A 15488-nucleotide genomic window follows, 5' to 3' on the forward strand; every position below is an offset into this window, starting at 1 on the left:
GAAGAACAAGTTGGGAACAAAGGGGTTTAAATTCTTACTTCAGGCCCATCAGGGGAGTTCAGGGTTAGAACTTAATTAATCATTGTTTGTGGCCAACAATCCACAAACAGTACAAGAGTAAAATTCTGCTACTTTTGCTTTTTCCTGAAGATTTCTTTTATTTGACCATTAAATCTAAAATGGTTCAGACACATCTTTTGATCCATATTCACAGCTACAACCTAAATGATTTCTCATATCACATCCCAGCTTTGGGGTTTTCTCTAATTTTTTTTTTCTGGGTACAGCAAGCAACAAAATAGATGGTTACAATAGCAGAGCTACAACAGCTTCCAAGAATTGAAAAGCCTTGTAGCAGCTGCTAATTAGGATTTTAAAAATCTGCAGTGCCTAAGATATTTTAGAGCACATTTTATTTAGAAGAATTGTTAAATGTATGAAGATGAAAGAGATGGATTACAGGAGAATTAAATGTAGGGTTTAACTGGGAAATAATCATTTTCTATGAAAGATAATGACTCCTCTTGAGGCTAGTATCAAGATTTATTGACCCAGGAGGTTGATATTGATCAAACCCAAGGCAAACAAAATATTAGACCTTGAAGGAGAGTAATCTTGATATTGAAACCTTGCCACTGAGTGAACAGGTCAATATATCTGGGTGCCAGAATCTCAGGTTTTGAACACAGAATGGTGGGGGATATTAAACATGTCTGACATGTTCTGTGTACACTTTTTATTCTCATCAGCAGGAGGTACTTTATAGCTGTGTCCTTCCCTACAGAACACCCTGTGAGGGTTCAGGCTTCACTCACAACCCTCATTGCAAATCTGATGGGTCTCTGCCTCAGGTGTAGCATAAGGCTAAAATCAAACAAGTCCTTCAGCTATTTATTTATATCTAAGTGACATTTTTAATAGATTTCATTCCAAACACAGAGATCCTGCTGCTGCAGAACCGAGTGAGAATAAACTGAAAAGCCAGAGTGCTGCAGTTTATAGATTTGTCATTGTATCCAACATGCTAAGTCCAGGAGAAAAAAGATGGAGTTAAATTCTTCTATAAACTGACAACAAGAAAACAAGTAACTGATGTGGATTAACTAATCAATGAGGATAAAGTCAGAGGCAAGGAAATGTACCACTAGAGACATGAAAATTGTTTATAGGATAAGATCAGCAGTTAAGGCACTGGGGGCAGAAGTTGCCTTTTTATTTCTGTTCATATGGCAACAAGCACAGGAGGGTTTATTGTGCCCAGCAAAACAAAACAAAAATGCACCCATTCACTGCTGAGAAAACAGTGTGTACAAGATAATCTGTAATTCTAACTGATTTTAGTGAAGATAAACAAAATAAGCCATGTGTATATCATATTTTATTCAAAAAACAATTAAGCCAACAGTATTTAGAAATACAAACATAAAATGTCTTTCTATTCCCCCAAGCAGATTTTAAGTGTTGTATTTTTAAATCTTAAGTTTATCTATAATTTATCTTTATTGATTCTGATTTTAATTTTATTTAAAAGACACTCTGAATGAATAGGATTGGAAAAAATACTGATCTCTTAACAATCAACTATTCAATAATGAACAGTTTCTGAATTGCAGTAAGAAATATTTGCAGAGTATTTATTTTAGAAAGAACTAACAAAAATTTGATTCTCTCAGTATAAAATAGGTGGGACCACAGCAATTAGCATAGTGAACAATTACTATGCTCCTATTTCCTTGTCAAAATCTTGATTTTTTTTTCCAGTTTTGCCAATATAAAAAGTATTGATTTCCTCTCTTTTGTCTATTAAAGTACATTCTCAGCACCTCACATTTGGATATTGTAAAAATTCAATGGGCTCCTGTGAATTGCATGATAAATAACCCAATTACAGGCACACATCTAATTGTTAGGAACTGAAGGTGCTGATAGAAAAATCCCCAATTTAAAGTGCATCACATTACTATTTACTTCATTTGCATAAAATTATAGACATTTAACCTGAATGTCTGGCTCCAGGTCCTGACATTCTCTGTGCCAGCTCCAGGCTCCTTTTAACCAGTTGCACGGTGTATTAAAAGAAAAAAGATGGTGCACAGTCACCTTTCAAACAGGCTTTTTTCAGATAAATCTTATTAAGAACTCTGATTGTATCAAGGATCAAGCTATCAAATATGGCTTCAGTCATCCTCATCTTCACTGTTAATTCATCATCACCATAGGAAGTCCACTGAGATTCTTCTTTGCGGAGCTCCTGGATCTAAAATATAACATGGAAACAAATTTTTACTTCAAAAAGAAGAGTTTCTCAAAAGTACTGAGACACTGCACCTAATCCAACAATTTTACATCTGCATCATTAATTTATTTAATTTAAACCACTCACAAGAACTGGAAATAATGGATTATTAATTCAATTTTTAAAAGGCAGTAATTTGAAGTTCTGAAGATAATTTAAGTAAATGTGATTCTCACAAAAGGATGAGAATTTCTAGTTTAAATCCAGACGAAGTAAACAAATCCCCATTGGAAATTCTGCTTACCAGAATAAGGTCCACTCTGTCTCTCTTACTGTTTCCATACTTGGTCATATTTAGGAATTTTCTTTTCATTTCTAAGTCATTCTTTTCCAGGTTCATTATTTTAATAATTTCACCCTGAACAAACATCTACAAAATAAAGAAGGCTGAAAAGAACTCTCCTCATAAGAATTCTGGTGCCATGAAAGGTTCCAGAGGAGTGCCAGGTGCCAGTGTGAAGATCCAGCTTTAAGTCCAGAAACATCCCAAAGTTTAGGGGACTGATCTAGAGGTAGCTGATCAATACTGGCCAACCAATACATTTTACTCATAATATTACACAGAAAATAGTAATAAATAGGAGAGTTTAAAGGCCCATTCCCATTCTTAATGCCATACATATGGAATGTTTCAATGAATCAGCTCAGTCTATATTTATTCAGGCATTTCAGGGTAATACTGTTTCTTCTCCCATCACCTCAGTTACATTACCATAATCATCCCAAATTTTACATTTCTTTTTGTCATTGCAATCTCTGCTCTTTTCACTCTTGTTCCTGTACTTTGCATTGCCAGAACATACCTTGACATCACTGACATCTGTCCTTCTGCAGAGATGCCTGGAACAGGGAGATCCCACAGTTTTTTCCATCCGTGGGAGCATATTTGGCTTTGCAGTCACTTGATATTCTGCACACAGCAACTCATGGCTCAAATCAAATATAACCTGTAACAAACTCAGCAGGACACTGAAGTCAGGAAAACTGGATTCCAGTCCCCACTTTCCATGGAACTTGGCTTTCCCTGAACAGACCCAAACCAGACACTGGGGCAGGCGTCCAAGGGCTTATGGTGGAACTCTGGCAAAACTCTGGAATCTCTGCAAGGACATTTATTCTACTGGAATTATTCTGCAGCAAATTGCAAAATACTCCTGGGTAGTACCTTTCAGTGTTCCTTTAGTTATATTTAGTGTTAGCAACTGGAATAACATTAAATATTAGCTAATATGATTCAGCCTCCAGAACACGACAAAAGTTAATTAACAGTTAGTGCTTTAAAAATACCTGATTATACATCCTCTTGCTTTCTGCTTCCAAATCATTCCCTGGGAGATCACTAGATTCCAAGTACTTTGGCACGTTGATGTTCCTGAAATTTGATTTCATGTTCTCTGGGGTCCATAATTCTTCCACAGCATATGCAGACAAATTTTTAACATAAGAACTGTTATGTGGTATCACAAGAGGAACTTCCACAGTTTTCTTCCAAGGAGCTGAGTGCCACTGGTCTAATTTGTACAAGTGTTGCTTTTGTGTCTGTCTCACCAGCATGTTTTGGTCACAATTAGGCTGATCAAAATCTTCAGAGCTTCCAAAAACACCAGCATCAAGGATTTTTGAAAGGAGCTTCAAGAGAGAAAAAGAAAAGACTGATATAATCCATATTTTTCACCCCAATACCTCCATAGAGGTATTGAGATTATTAGCAACTGATCAAGGTTATACTTAAAACCATTTTATTCATGGGCTCAAAGAAAGGCTTACTGATATATTATCAACAATTCCAATAAAGAACTCTCATTATCTTTGTTTGGACCATACATGTACTATCTAATGGCTACAGAATAATTCCTTAAATAAGGAATGGGTCACATGAAGTGAGCAATCTGGTTCCTAACATTGATATAATTTCTATGGATGATGAAAAATTGGGCCACACAAATTCTTGCCTCTATAGACCCAGCTTCAGGGCCAGCACTTGAAATAAAAACTTTCTCACTGTACTTACAGGCAAAGTGGTTGGAGAAGTCTCTGGAGATAAATGAAGTATCTTGTCTGCTTTTGATCTGTGTTTTCTTTTAATCTTCTTATATTCTTTAACTGCATCATCTATAAATTTAGTTACAATTCTGTCTGTTACTGTGTGACAGCCATGAATGCAAAGCGTATCAAAATCACCCAGTAAAACATCAGAAACCTTTGCTGATGATTCAGATAAGGCAGCAACTGAATTTTCTTTGAGGGGAAATGGTTTCTGATTGTCTTCTTGCCTCAGGCCTTTGCCATAATTCATCATGTCTTTTTCAAAGGCACTTTTATATTTGTGTTGAGCTGTTTCAGAAAATGCAATTAAAATGTCAAACAGAAGTTTTTCACTGAGTTCACTTGCAATATCATCAGCAAGTTTAATTCTTTTCTGATCCTCTACCAAGCAACAAATATTTTTGCTTGTGTTTACCTCATCTGTCTTGCTTTTCTTTGGAAGAGCATCTGCAAATATAGTTTGTTTTATTTGTGCCAGTTCTGGTTTTTCTTTATCTGATCCCAAGCACATTAAGTTCATTTGACAGAGGAATTCAGTACAGTTACACTGAATGGAATGGGGAAGCTTTTGCCCTTTTCCACACAGCAAGGCCCGGTGTAATCCAGACTGGTTTTCTTTTACTTCGGAACCTCCTGCACTGCTTGTGTCTTCTGCTTTCTCCTCTGCAAGTCCCACTCTCTGCACACCATCTTCAGAATAGTTGCAGTCTCCTTTGAGGGAGTCATCATCATGGAAGGAGTCAGAGTCTTCATTCCCCATGTAACTGGAACAATTTTTGTTAACCCCAAACAGGTGTGAAATCTCATCAGGTCTGACAAAGACCCCACAGTACTGAGCACACTCAAAATACTTCACCCCTTCATAAGTTCCAGCATTGTGACCTTCAGCTTTGTCCAGTGCTACACCAGCCCAGTGGCCACTGCCAAAATGAGTCTGGCCTTTGAACATCAGAGTTCCAGGCTGGCTCTGCTTTACCAACACTCTGTCCCCAGTTTCAAATGATGATAATGGGTCATCACTGTCCTCAGCACTGGGCAGCTTTTCACACATTTTGCATTGTTTCATTGGGAATTCAGGACTTTTACTTCTACCAGAAGAATCTGTATTTGACACAGGCAGAAACTCCAAATGCTGCAAAGGCATCTCCTGTTCTCCATGCTGGTTTTCTGATAAACAGCTGGAAAGAGCTGTAATAGATTGTTCTGAGAGACAACCATCCTGAGCTGAAAAAGCACCACTTGTCTCTGTACTGAGCAGGGGAAATTCTTCAGGCACAGTGTTATCAGGTAATGGGGGTAATGCATCCATTTCCAGCAATAGATCTTCATCCATGCCCTGACTAGACTCTGAGCCTGTCATTTGTTCCAGTGGAGATGTGAAATCATCCATGCTGGAGGCAGGATCACCATTTTTCATTGCATCTTCACCTAAAGGGGGAGGAGGAAGATCTTCACTTGGAAATGACAAATCCTTTTTGTTAGAGGATGGCAAGTCAGCACTTCCAGAGGACAATACTTCACCCACAGGACATAGCATTTCCGACAAGGTACCCTTGTCAGTTGGAGGGAGACCCTTATCACTGCTGGAGGTTGCATCAGTGCATGAAGGGCTGGCAGCTGCATCATTTCCCAGTGTTAGGATTTCCTGAGAACAGGGCTTGTTTCTGCTGCAGCTTTGTGAGGCACTCAGGTGTGGCTCATCCACTCTCTCTGAAGGGTTTTCTGACTGGGAGAAATGTGCTGACTTGGTTCTGGAAACAATTGCTTCATCTGCTGGGATGAAGGAAAGCAGGTGATCAGTGCAGCCATGACCCAACATATCTCCAGGGTATTTCTGGGAGAGGGATGACGTCTCAGCTCTGTCATCTTCAGGCAGCTCATGTTCATTGTGTTTGTCACTAGGTGATGTTTCCTTTCCATTTCTTATTGCTATTGGCATCTCTTTTGAGATATTAGCAAACACATCAGCACTGTCACAGACAAACTCTTCTGGGACACTGATGTCTGTGTCCTCTCCGTGTTTCAGCTCTAATTCTGGGTCTGAAATGGAATTTTTTGAGAAGCTGATCCAAACTGCAGACACTTTCTGAAATTCTGAGTGAGAAGAGTCTGATTTGGCACTTTCATATTGCAAAAAGTAGTTATTTGACTTGGACAGTGATTCCATGGAAGTTGATCCATCAGAAAATGCTTTTAAATTTCCTTCATCAGAAGCTTCATGAGAAATATGGTCCAAATGCTTCAAACACTGACTGGCATCCACCTGATGGATCTCAGAAGGAACAGGCACTTCCACTTCTTTAACTGGAACATTTAAAAGAAATTTTTTTAATTCATCACTTTATAGAAAAATATTTTATAGAAGAGCTTGCTGATAGATCACTTAGGACACTCAGATCTATCATGCTCCTCACTATGATATCTAGGAGTAAATTAGGAGTTGGACTTTATGATCCTTGTGGTCCCTTCCAAATCAGGATATTCTATGGTTCTATGAAACACAGAAAGATGGTTCATTAGAAAAACGACAGAAATAGGAAATATTGCCACAATATGTAAATGTTTATATTACAGAAATTATGCATACCCAGAACTATGTAAATGATATAACTGACTCATATATAAACAGACAGTTTTATTTTTCACCTATCCTACTGAGAGTAAGAAATATGACCTGAGGATAAAACCTGGAAACAAAAATAACTCCAGCATGTCCTGTCCAAGTCTATCTTCAACTGATGTATGTTCTTTTAAAAAGAACAGCCTTAAAGTCTTGAAACACCATATCAAAAGAGAGGAAATTGTTAATGACACAATCAGAGTAAGTTATGATTTTGTTCTGGGGAAGCAGTATAATCATATCTCTTAATAAACCCCTGAGAGATCCCCACCATCTTGCCCAGCAGTGATTTATACATTGGCTATAGTGAGCAAGACACTTTGGTAATAAATGAGAAGATTGTCTCTCTTTCTGTTGGATTAAAATTTGATTGAAGTAGTTGAAACAGATTGGACATAATAGCATTAAATATGATTGACCTGTTCCTTCAAGAGTATTTTCCTCCTGAACCAGGCATAAGTTACACCAAGTAGGAAGCATCCCCAAGCCTTTCACTGGGCTCTTTCTGCCACATGGATTAATATCTTCATTATCTTCAGGATCAGGGTTTGAAAGAAGTGCCTTTTCCTCCAGCACAGATTCCTAGAATGTAAACATTTAAGAGACAGAGTTAATGTCTTAAGGAAAAAGTGCATGTAACCAACACACTTATTTTGACTTCATGTTCCTAAGTGCCAAATGAGTCCTGTGCTGGTCCTATTTTAAGGGCAATATAATCTGGGGCACCCTTTCTTTAGGCATTAATGGAATTCCAGAGGTGGTCCTTACCAGAAATACACACTTTCGGCCTTTTCTTGTAAGAAGTGTGGCTATAGGTTCCATTCCAGCTGAATTTGTAGGTTCCAGAGGTAAGAAAACATCATCCTGAGCATTGAGGCACTGCTCCAAACCTGGCAACTCCTTCACCTGCTTCTGGTGTTGTACCAGTGATTCCTTGTTCTCAGTAGAAAAGCTGTAAAGAGTTAGACATGGAATGCTTTGCTCCTGATCAGTATAAAATATGAACATACCATGGCAGGTGGATAAACAGCATAATCACCCCTCTGTACTCCTACACAGGACAGAGATCTATGGACAATCAGCCAGAATTTGGGTGCATTTGATTCCACAGCCCCTGGCTGCTCCAGACTGACACCAATATTCACTGTTCTCCTACGAGCAGCCTTGTCAGTAATAAGAAGTGAAAGCACAGCCAAGAAACCTTTTAAAGATTTCTTTGACTTGTAATCAATAACACCATGAATTATAGATCAGTTCCATGCAGGGATTTATTTGAAAGCCTTCCCCTGTGGGGACTTAAGTAAATGCACAAACCTGACTCACCACCCTGCTAAAGCTCTGGGTAACACTGAATGAAAGGGGGTTTTAATTCACATTGATAAATATATGTCTTTAACTGCTTTTTCTCTTCCTGAAGCAAACTAGATTTTTGTTCTGAGCAGTGTGGATGCTGTGGGATTCTCATTCACACCGCTCAGCTCCTGCAGCCCAGCAGGAAGCAGACAGGGATGTTCCTGGGGAACAGCAGGATGGGGATTTCTCAGTCTGACTAAACTCCTGAATTATAGCTCACTGTAGGATTTTACATGACACTTCTGTGCTTCAGTTTAAGCCCAAAATTTAGCCCTGTGAATTACAAAATCCTTCCCTGGTTATATCCTCAGTGAAGCACAGAGCAGCTCTGAGGGGCTGAGTGACACAGAGGCTCAGAGCCAGAGGGTGACAATGGAGTGAATTTCCCCAATTCAATCAATACATTTCAACTCATTCCATATGGGTATTGTGAAGCTTAATTAATATATAGTTGCAAAGTGTTTGGGTTTGTAGTTAAAAGCCACCACGAAAGCATGAACTATCATTAGCAGTTGTGTGGCATCATTAAAGGTGCCCTGAGGAACTTGCCATTTGGGACAGAAGGATAAGCAGTGACCTTGATTTATCAGCTGCTTGAACACAGAAGTTGGAAAAAATTATCATCATTCACTACCTCTTTGGAGTATCTAAAGCTCACACAATTATCTAGGCCATACCTGTCTCCATCTTCACTGGATTCAGTCTTACCTTCAGCAATCACTAAGAGGTTTTACTTACCCCTCATATTTCTTGCTCTTTTTATGCTTTAGCTGGACACAATTGTCTTGACTCCCTGACTTCACAACCTCCTGCTTCCCAGCCAAACTGTGCAGATTTTCCTGGAGTTGTGCTGTTGAATGATGCATCATTAAGATTTCTCTCTGCTGCTTTAATAAAAGCTTCCTTTCTTGATGGGCTGCCCTGTGGATGTTTTTCAGGTGCTGGATTTCTGCCTACACAAAAAGAAAGAAGCATAACAGAGTGCAGATAATGAAGAGCTATACCTAAAAATATGTATAATGTTTCTTCACATAGGGCACTATTAATCCCAAAATACCCTGAAAATACAATAGTTTCCTTTTTTATAAGAAATTTGCAGTTTTATTTTTCAACAGGGGCTTCACCTGTGAAAACTGATGACAGGTAAAGGGATGTTTTGATGGTGTGTCAAGTGGTGAGACCTTTAAAAATTGTCTTCAGATCATTCAAAACTACAGGGTGCTTGTGGTTTGCACTAGGAATTCCTTTTTTAAATGAGAGGCTCTCACTACATAAGGAGCAGGACAGAAATTTTCTGACTACCAAGTGTAATTATGAACCTAGCATAGTGGAATAACCAAGACTATAAAATTAGCTGTCAGATTAATTTAATATATTTCACCATCACAAGCATAAATCAGTGGAAACCTAGATTATATGACCTGTTTGTTATGGCATAAATAGAAAAATCCACAATAACAGTGAGATAGCAGAAGAGGGGAAAAAAAAGATGTTTTCTTTTATCCAAGATTTACAGACTGCTGACTTTGGCATAAAAGCCACCTCACTGTGGGTATGTAGGAAACACGCAGAATAATGGATGCAAGGTGATTTTTTTTTTAAACACAAACCCCACTTGCTCCAGGAACTCCAGACACCTCCCTGTGGATATGAGATGAATGCCAGCTCCTCTCACTGCTGCATTACCTGCTCCCGTTTCAGCTCCATCAGGATTTTGTACTGCTTTGCTGCCATGGCAGAGGCTCCTGTACTATCCTTCAGGTTTTCCAGAACACTGGAGATCACAAGGATGAGAGTCAGATCATTAAATGCCTTGAATTTCTGGATGGGATGGGAGCAAAGCTGCTCTCAAAACAGCTGTAGGTGTGGAAGGCTCTGCAGAAAGTTCTGATGGACTTGAAAACATCTCACCACCCTGGGGCTGTGGTGCCTGGACCTCTCCTGAAGCAAATGGAGTCTCCTGAGCACTGGGGGGTTCCTCACAGTGGCTCGGTGTGGTCAGTGCTGAGGGACACCCCTCGTCATCCATCCCTGAGGGCTCCTTATCCTCATCAGTGCTGAGGGACACCCCTCATCATCCATCCCCGAGGGCTCCTTATCCCCATCAGTGCTGAGGGACATCCTTCACTGTCCCTAATGGCTCCTTATCCTCATCAGTGCTGAGGGACACCTTTCACTGTCCCTAAGGGCTCCTTATCCCCATCAGTGCTGAGGGACACCCCGAGGGCTCCTTATCCCCATCAGTGCTGAGGGACATCCTTCACTGTCCCTGAGGGCTCGTTATCCCCATCAGTGCTGAGGGACACCCCTCATCATCCATCCCTAAGGGCTCCTCAGCCTGTTCAGTGCTGACGGATGCCCCTCACTGTCCCTGAGGGTTCGTTATCCTCATTAGCGCTGAGGGACACCCCTCATCATCCATCCCCGAGGGCTCCTTATCCCCATCAGTGCTGAGGGACACCCTTCACTGCCCCTAAGGGCTCCTTATCCTCATCAGTGCTGAGGGACACCCCTCACCATCCCTAAGGGCTCCTTATCCTCATTAGCGCTGAGGGACGCCCCTCACTGTCCACCCCTGAGGGCTCCTCAGCACGGTTGATGCGTCACACCACCACAGAGGAGGCTGCAATAGAAGCTCAACTCTGCTCTGGAGACACTAAAACCATGCAGGCTCCTTTTCTCTCTTAATTTTTTTACTTGCTACTTGCTTTCTAAGAAGGTTTTACATTTATTGTGTTCCCCTGAAAGGAGGTAAAGCAGTCCTGGCCTAGCAGGCCTCCAGCGGCGGTGCCCCCGTGGCCCTCACCGTCTGTGATGGCCCAGCCAGGCCAACTCGGCCCTGGCCCTCTCCCTCAGAGCCTTCCTCCGGAGCTGCAGGAGCACTGCCTGGTGCCGAGCCCGCAGCTCCTCTGCCCTCAGGCACTGCTCCACCACGGCCAGGCTGGAACCATGGAAGGTGCTGGAACCTCCGAAGCATGGAATGGCTGTGCTCTGCTGGGGACAGAGCAGAGTATCGGCATCATCAGGTGAACAGCTTGATAGAGGGACTAAAGCCAAAAAACCAACCAACCCAGAGAGAGAAACACTCCTCAGACTGTTTCAGGAGCTGGTGTTACCTGGCTGTTGGAGCTGGCCTGGTCACTGCTGTCCCCGGAGCTGTCCCAGGTCTCCCCATGGGGCAGATTCACCCAAGGTGACAACAGATTTGAGGTGTGATGGCTGTGCTGTGACTGCCTGTGATCTGCTGGCAGAGACCCCAAGGCGAAGAGTTAATGTCACCAAAAATAAAATATATGAAAGGAAAAGACACAAAAAACAACTCCCCAGTACAAGTTAACATCCATTTCTGAACTCAAGATGCTTTGGCAAATATTTGCCAGCTGAGCCCATGCACTGCCCTCATCAGGAGCTGGAGGAGTCATCCCTCAGCTGTTCACTTCCAGGAGCAAGGTATGGACATCAACTTCCCTTACAAGTGAAATCGTGGCAAACAGGTAAAAACTTAAAAAGGGGCCCATCAACAGGGTAAATAACTCTCAGCTCCCAACACAACTGTCTTAGAAGGGCCAGCAGCACAAAGGAACATGGTCATAGTTTAAATATACCTAATGAACATAAATATTTAGGTCAAAGACTTTTAAATTAGTTAGAAAAGTGTGTTCCAGGCCAGGTTGAATGAGGCATTTTCCCAGTACCACTAACTCCTTTAAAGCCATGTTCACCTCCTTGAAGCACTGGGCAATATGAACCTCCTCCTCCTAAAGGTTTTCTTTCTCCCAATATTTTGGGATCCACTGGATTGGGATCTCTTTCTATCTTCAATGCAGAGTGTCTCAGCAAACCCATCTCTTGATTACTGAGGGTAAGAAAAAGGAAATATTTTCTTACTGCAGTCAGAAATATTATTTCAATTCCTTACTTTCACAGCCAAGTCCTCCATGGAGATTGAACCATAATGCTGCTCATTTTTATGTGGTACTGAAAGTTTTACCTGTGCAAAGGTGCCTTTCTGCTAATTGCATCCATAAGACCCTGGAAGCAATTCTCAAGTCTTTATGCCACTTCAAGGGAAGTTAAAAAATACACATACAATATTCTAATTTATGTCCACAGTATGATAGTAAAGCAAAATGAAGAAAATTATACTTTTCACACAAGTTTCAGAGGAGTATCTACTTTTTTAAAAGCGCAAGATCTCCCGCGACATTGGAAAGGTGTTAACACTGTAGTTTGGGCATAAATCAGAGTTTAAAATACTATATAGCAATTACTTTAGTGCCCCAAAATATTAATATAGTCAAACCACAAGCCAAATTCTTGGAGTGCCTCACTGTATCCTACCTCCTGTAGCTGCCAGCAGCAAGGTCACCTCCCAGCCAGTGTCCTCTCTGTGTCTGCTCTGTGTGGTCAGGTCTTGTCACAGGAGGATCACTGCCTTTGGAATTCCTGCTGTCCTGCACACACCAAAATTGTCACACACCTCAGTGATCTATTTGAAAAGCAAAACCTTTAAACCTTATTTCCTCATCTTCTTTAGAAAGCCCCCGGTTGTAGATAATGCTTTTCCTATGCCAACAATTCCTAGAGAGTTGATTCATTAATGGGCTGGGAGAAAATTCTGTGGGCATGTGAGGGTAAGGTGCTACAGCAGCTCACAAATTGCTGCGTGTTTAGAACTGCTCTCATGAGAGCTGGGGCTTAGAAGTGTAACCCCGGGTCTGAAATCACAACTTACCTCAGAACTGAGCTGCAGCAGGCCCCTCAAAAACCTGTGGCTTTCCTCAACCTCTTGCTTTGCCTTCTCCCTCAGCACCAAAAGCCGATGTTTCTGCTGCTGCTGCTGGAGCTGTGTTAGGAAGTGACACATTGTAAATGGTATCTTCAACCAGGTGACACAACACCTGAGGGCTGGGGGGCAAAGGGCAGGACAGGAGCTGCACAGCCAGCTCCTGCCACATCCTGCTGCCCTGGGCAAGTACAGCAACATCCTCTTACCCACAAGAGCTACACTGAGGTCTCCAAACAGCAAATGAGCCCTGGCACCTCATCTTTATGGTCCATAGGGTTTATAAACCTGACTCAGGGCAGCTGATGCCAACTGATTATGGCCTAAGCACACCTGAATCTGGGGATAGGGAGCACCTTTTCCCTGGGATAGCAAAACTGGAATTCCCTTTTCTCATTACTCAGGTTTCCCACTGACCTTCAGTTTGTGAGCCAGTAGTAAGGAGGTTTGTCTTAAAATGTCCAGGTGTCTCCTGTGTTTGTCCTCCAGCTCTGTGCCACCAAAATCTCCCTCACCTGCAGAAGTTTAAGGGATCATCACAAGGGGAATGTGTACATTGTTCCAACTGCATTTTCTTATTGAATCCTCCCTGGGCCTATTTTTGGAAGCCTCCCAAATCTGACATCTGCCTTTATTACTGAAATAATTTCTCTGCATACATTTACCTCTTCCACCATAACTGTAGAAAGAAAATGTCAGTACCTACAGCATGTCAAGAAATGTGTGAGCATAAAGTCCTGCAAGTATTGGGAACTGTCAGGACTTAAGGAGAGAGGAATGAGGAACAATTCCCATTCTAAGCCTGAATTTCAGAATGTGACTTATTGTCACTCTTGGTCCTGCTGCTCCTTTGCTGCACCAACAGGATCAGAGCCACTGGGTACAAAAGAAAAACTTCCCAAACTTGTGACAAGGTTTCCCAAGTGAAAAAAGGTCACCTTTTTGGGAACTCAGACAGCATCCTGCATATCCCCTCCATCTGCATTGGGATGCAGGCTGCTTCCTCTCTCTTTTGTCACAGGGGCACACAAACCCCTGGAAAAAACTTTCATTTTAAAGTGGGCAAGTTTTCCCTCTCTTGCACCAGGTTCACCTTTTCCACTGCTACTTCCTCACTGCACCTCCCCTGCCTGTGTGTGACAATGCAGCTGATATTATGTTTACCAGTGAAATGTTCTTGGCTGCTTGAGCTTCTCAGATGAATTGCTCAGCTTATGCAAACAGGTTTTGTGTTTATTCTGTGCTGTGCCACTGTCACAGCAACCAGAGTCATAAAAGAATGGAAGTGTGGGTCATAAATAGAAATAGGTTTGATTTGGAAACTTGAGATAAAATCTCTGTCTCTATTCAGGTCACCTGAATCCAAATTACCCCATGGTGCAGGATAAGCCCGTGACACGCAGAGTTTGTTTTTGTTTTACAGACTGAAGGGTCTGTAACACAGAAGGAGCAGAGATGGGGCTTGTGTTTATGTGGGTGTAAGTGAAATAAAATATTAAATCTTGGAGCATGGTACAGATTTTCTATTAGAATGCTGCTCTGTTTTTATAAACAGTTTGATTGCAGATTTCACTTTGCTCCTACAGTGGAGGAGGAGGAGGAGGCTTCTCCTACAAAGCTCCTCTTAACACCCTCTTTTTCAGTGTCAACAGACTGGATAGAAATCTCACCCTTTCTTTTGATAATGGACCTTTCCTGGTTTTGGAGGGTGATTTGGAAAGGCAAAATCATACTAAATTATCTAGACATGCCAAATTAGGAGTTCGTATTTTTAGAAAGAATGTTCATTTTAGCTAGTCTTTCTAATGTTGAGGACTCAGTCAGACTCTTTAATGCTGATAGTTAACTAGAGATGATTTTGTGCAATGACCTATTTAGGAAAATGGAGTGGATGAAAAAGCTGGGTTTTGTACAGGGAAGTTTTATTCATGGTTTTAAGCAATGCAATAGAGGAAAATACACGTGAACAATTCCTCAGTGGGTCTACAGACAGCACTTTCAGAAGCTCCTTCAATACTAACAAATAAGGTCATTCTACAAAAAAAGTTCCAAGCTATATTTATTGATGCTAAGTTGTCTGGGTAGCTTTTAATACTAATATCTGGGCCAGTCAGAAATATGATCACCTATTAGGATATAATTTAAAACCTGTTCAATTTGTGCCTCAAACTGAACAATGCTCTTGTTATTCTGACCAAAACCCAACCACTGGTATTGACCTCAAAGTGATTAAAAAGTTCACTCTTATCTCTTTTCTTTTCTTTTGAATGTAATTTTCCTAATTGTGGCTATTTCCAGATGCATTTCTTGTGTTGCAACATCCTGCATTAAAGAAAATGCCATCTGGCTAAACTTCACGTCCTTTTAGGTGATGATGAATGGCATTT

At 41.2% G+C, this 15488-nt stretch overlaps 1 protein-coding gene across 1 annotated transcript in view; it reads right to left on the bottom strand.

Moving 5' to 3' along the window:
• Positions 1-1366: 1366 nt before the first annotated feature.
• Positions 1367-15488, bottom strand: part of CCDC187 (coiled-coil domain containing 187) — a 31657-nt gene continuing 17535 nt past the window's right edge. Inside the window, exons 8-17 of the mRNA XM_050981140.1 lie at positions 11122-11349; positions 10002-10089; positions 9054-9268; positions 7731-7914; positions 7382-7544; positions 4308-6646; positions 3584-3925; positions 3100-3243; positions 2541-2666; positions 1367-2257 (exon numbers count right to left, since the gene is read on the bottom strand). Of these exons, the coding sequence (XP_050837097.1) occupies positions 2072-2257; positions 2541-2666; positions 3100-3243; positions 3584-3925; positions 4308-6646; positions 7382-7544; positions 7731-7914; positions 9054-9268; positions 10002-10089; positions 11122-11349 (4015 nt within the window). The 3' untranslated portion in view covers positions 1367-2071. The remainder of the gene's footprint in view (positions 2258-2540; positions 2667-3099; positions 3244-3583; positions 3926-4307; positions 6647-7381; positions 7545-7730; positions 7915-9053; positions 9269-10001; positions 10090-11121; positions 11350-15488) is intronic.

Source organism: Serinus canaria, chromosome 17 (assembly GCF_022539315.1).
Source record: "Serinus canaria isolate serCan28SL12 chromosome 17, serCan2020, whole genome shotgun sequence".
NCBI classification, from domain to species: Eukaryota; Metazoa; Chordata; class Aves; order Passeriformes; family Fringillidae; genus Serinus; species Serinus canaria.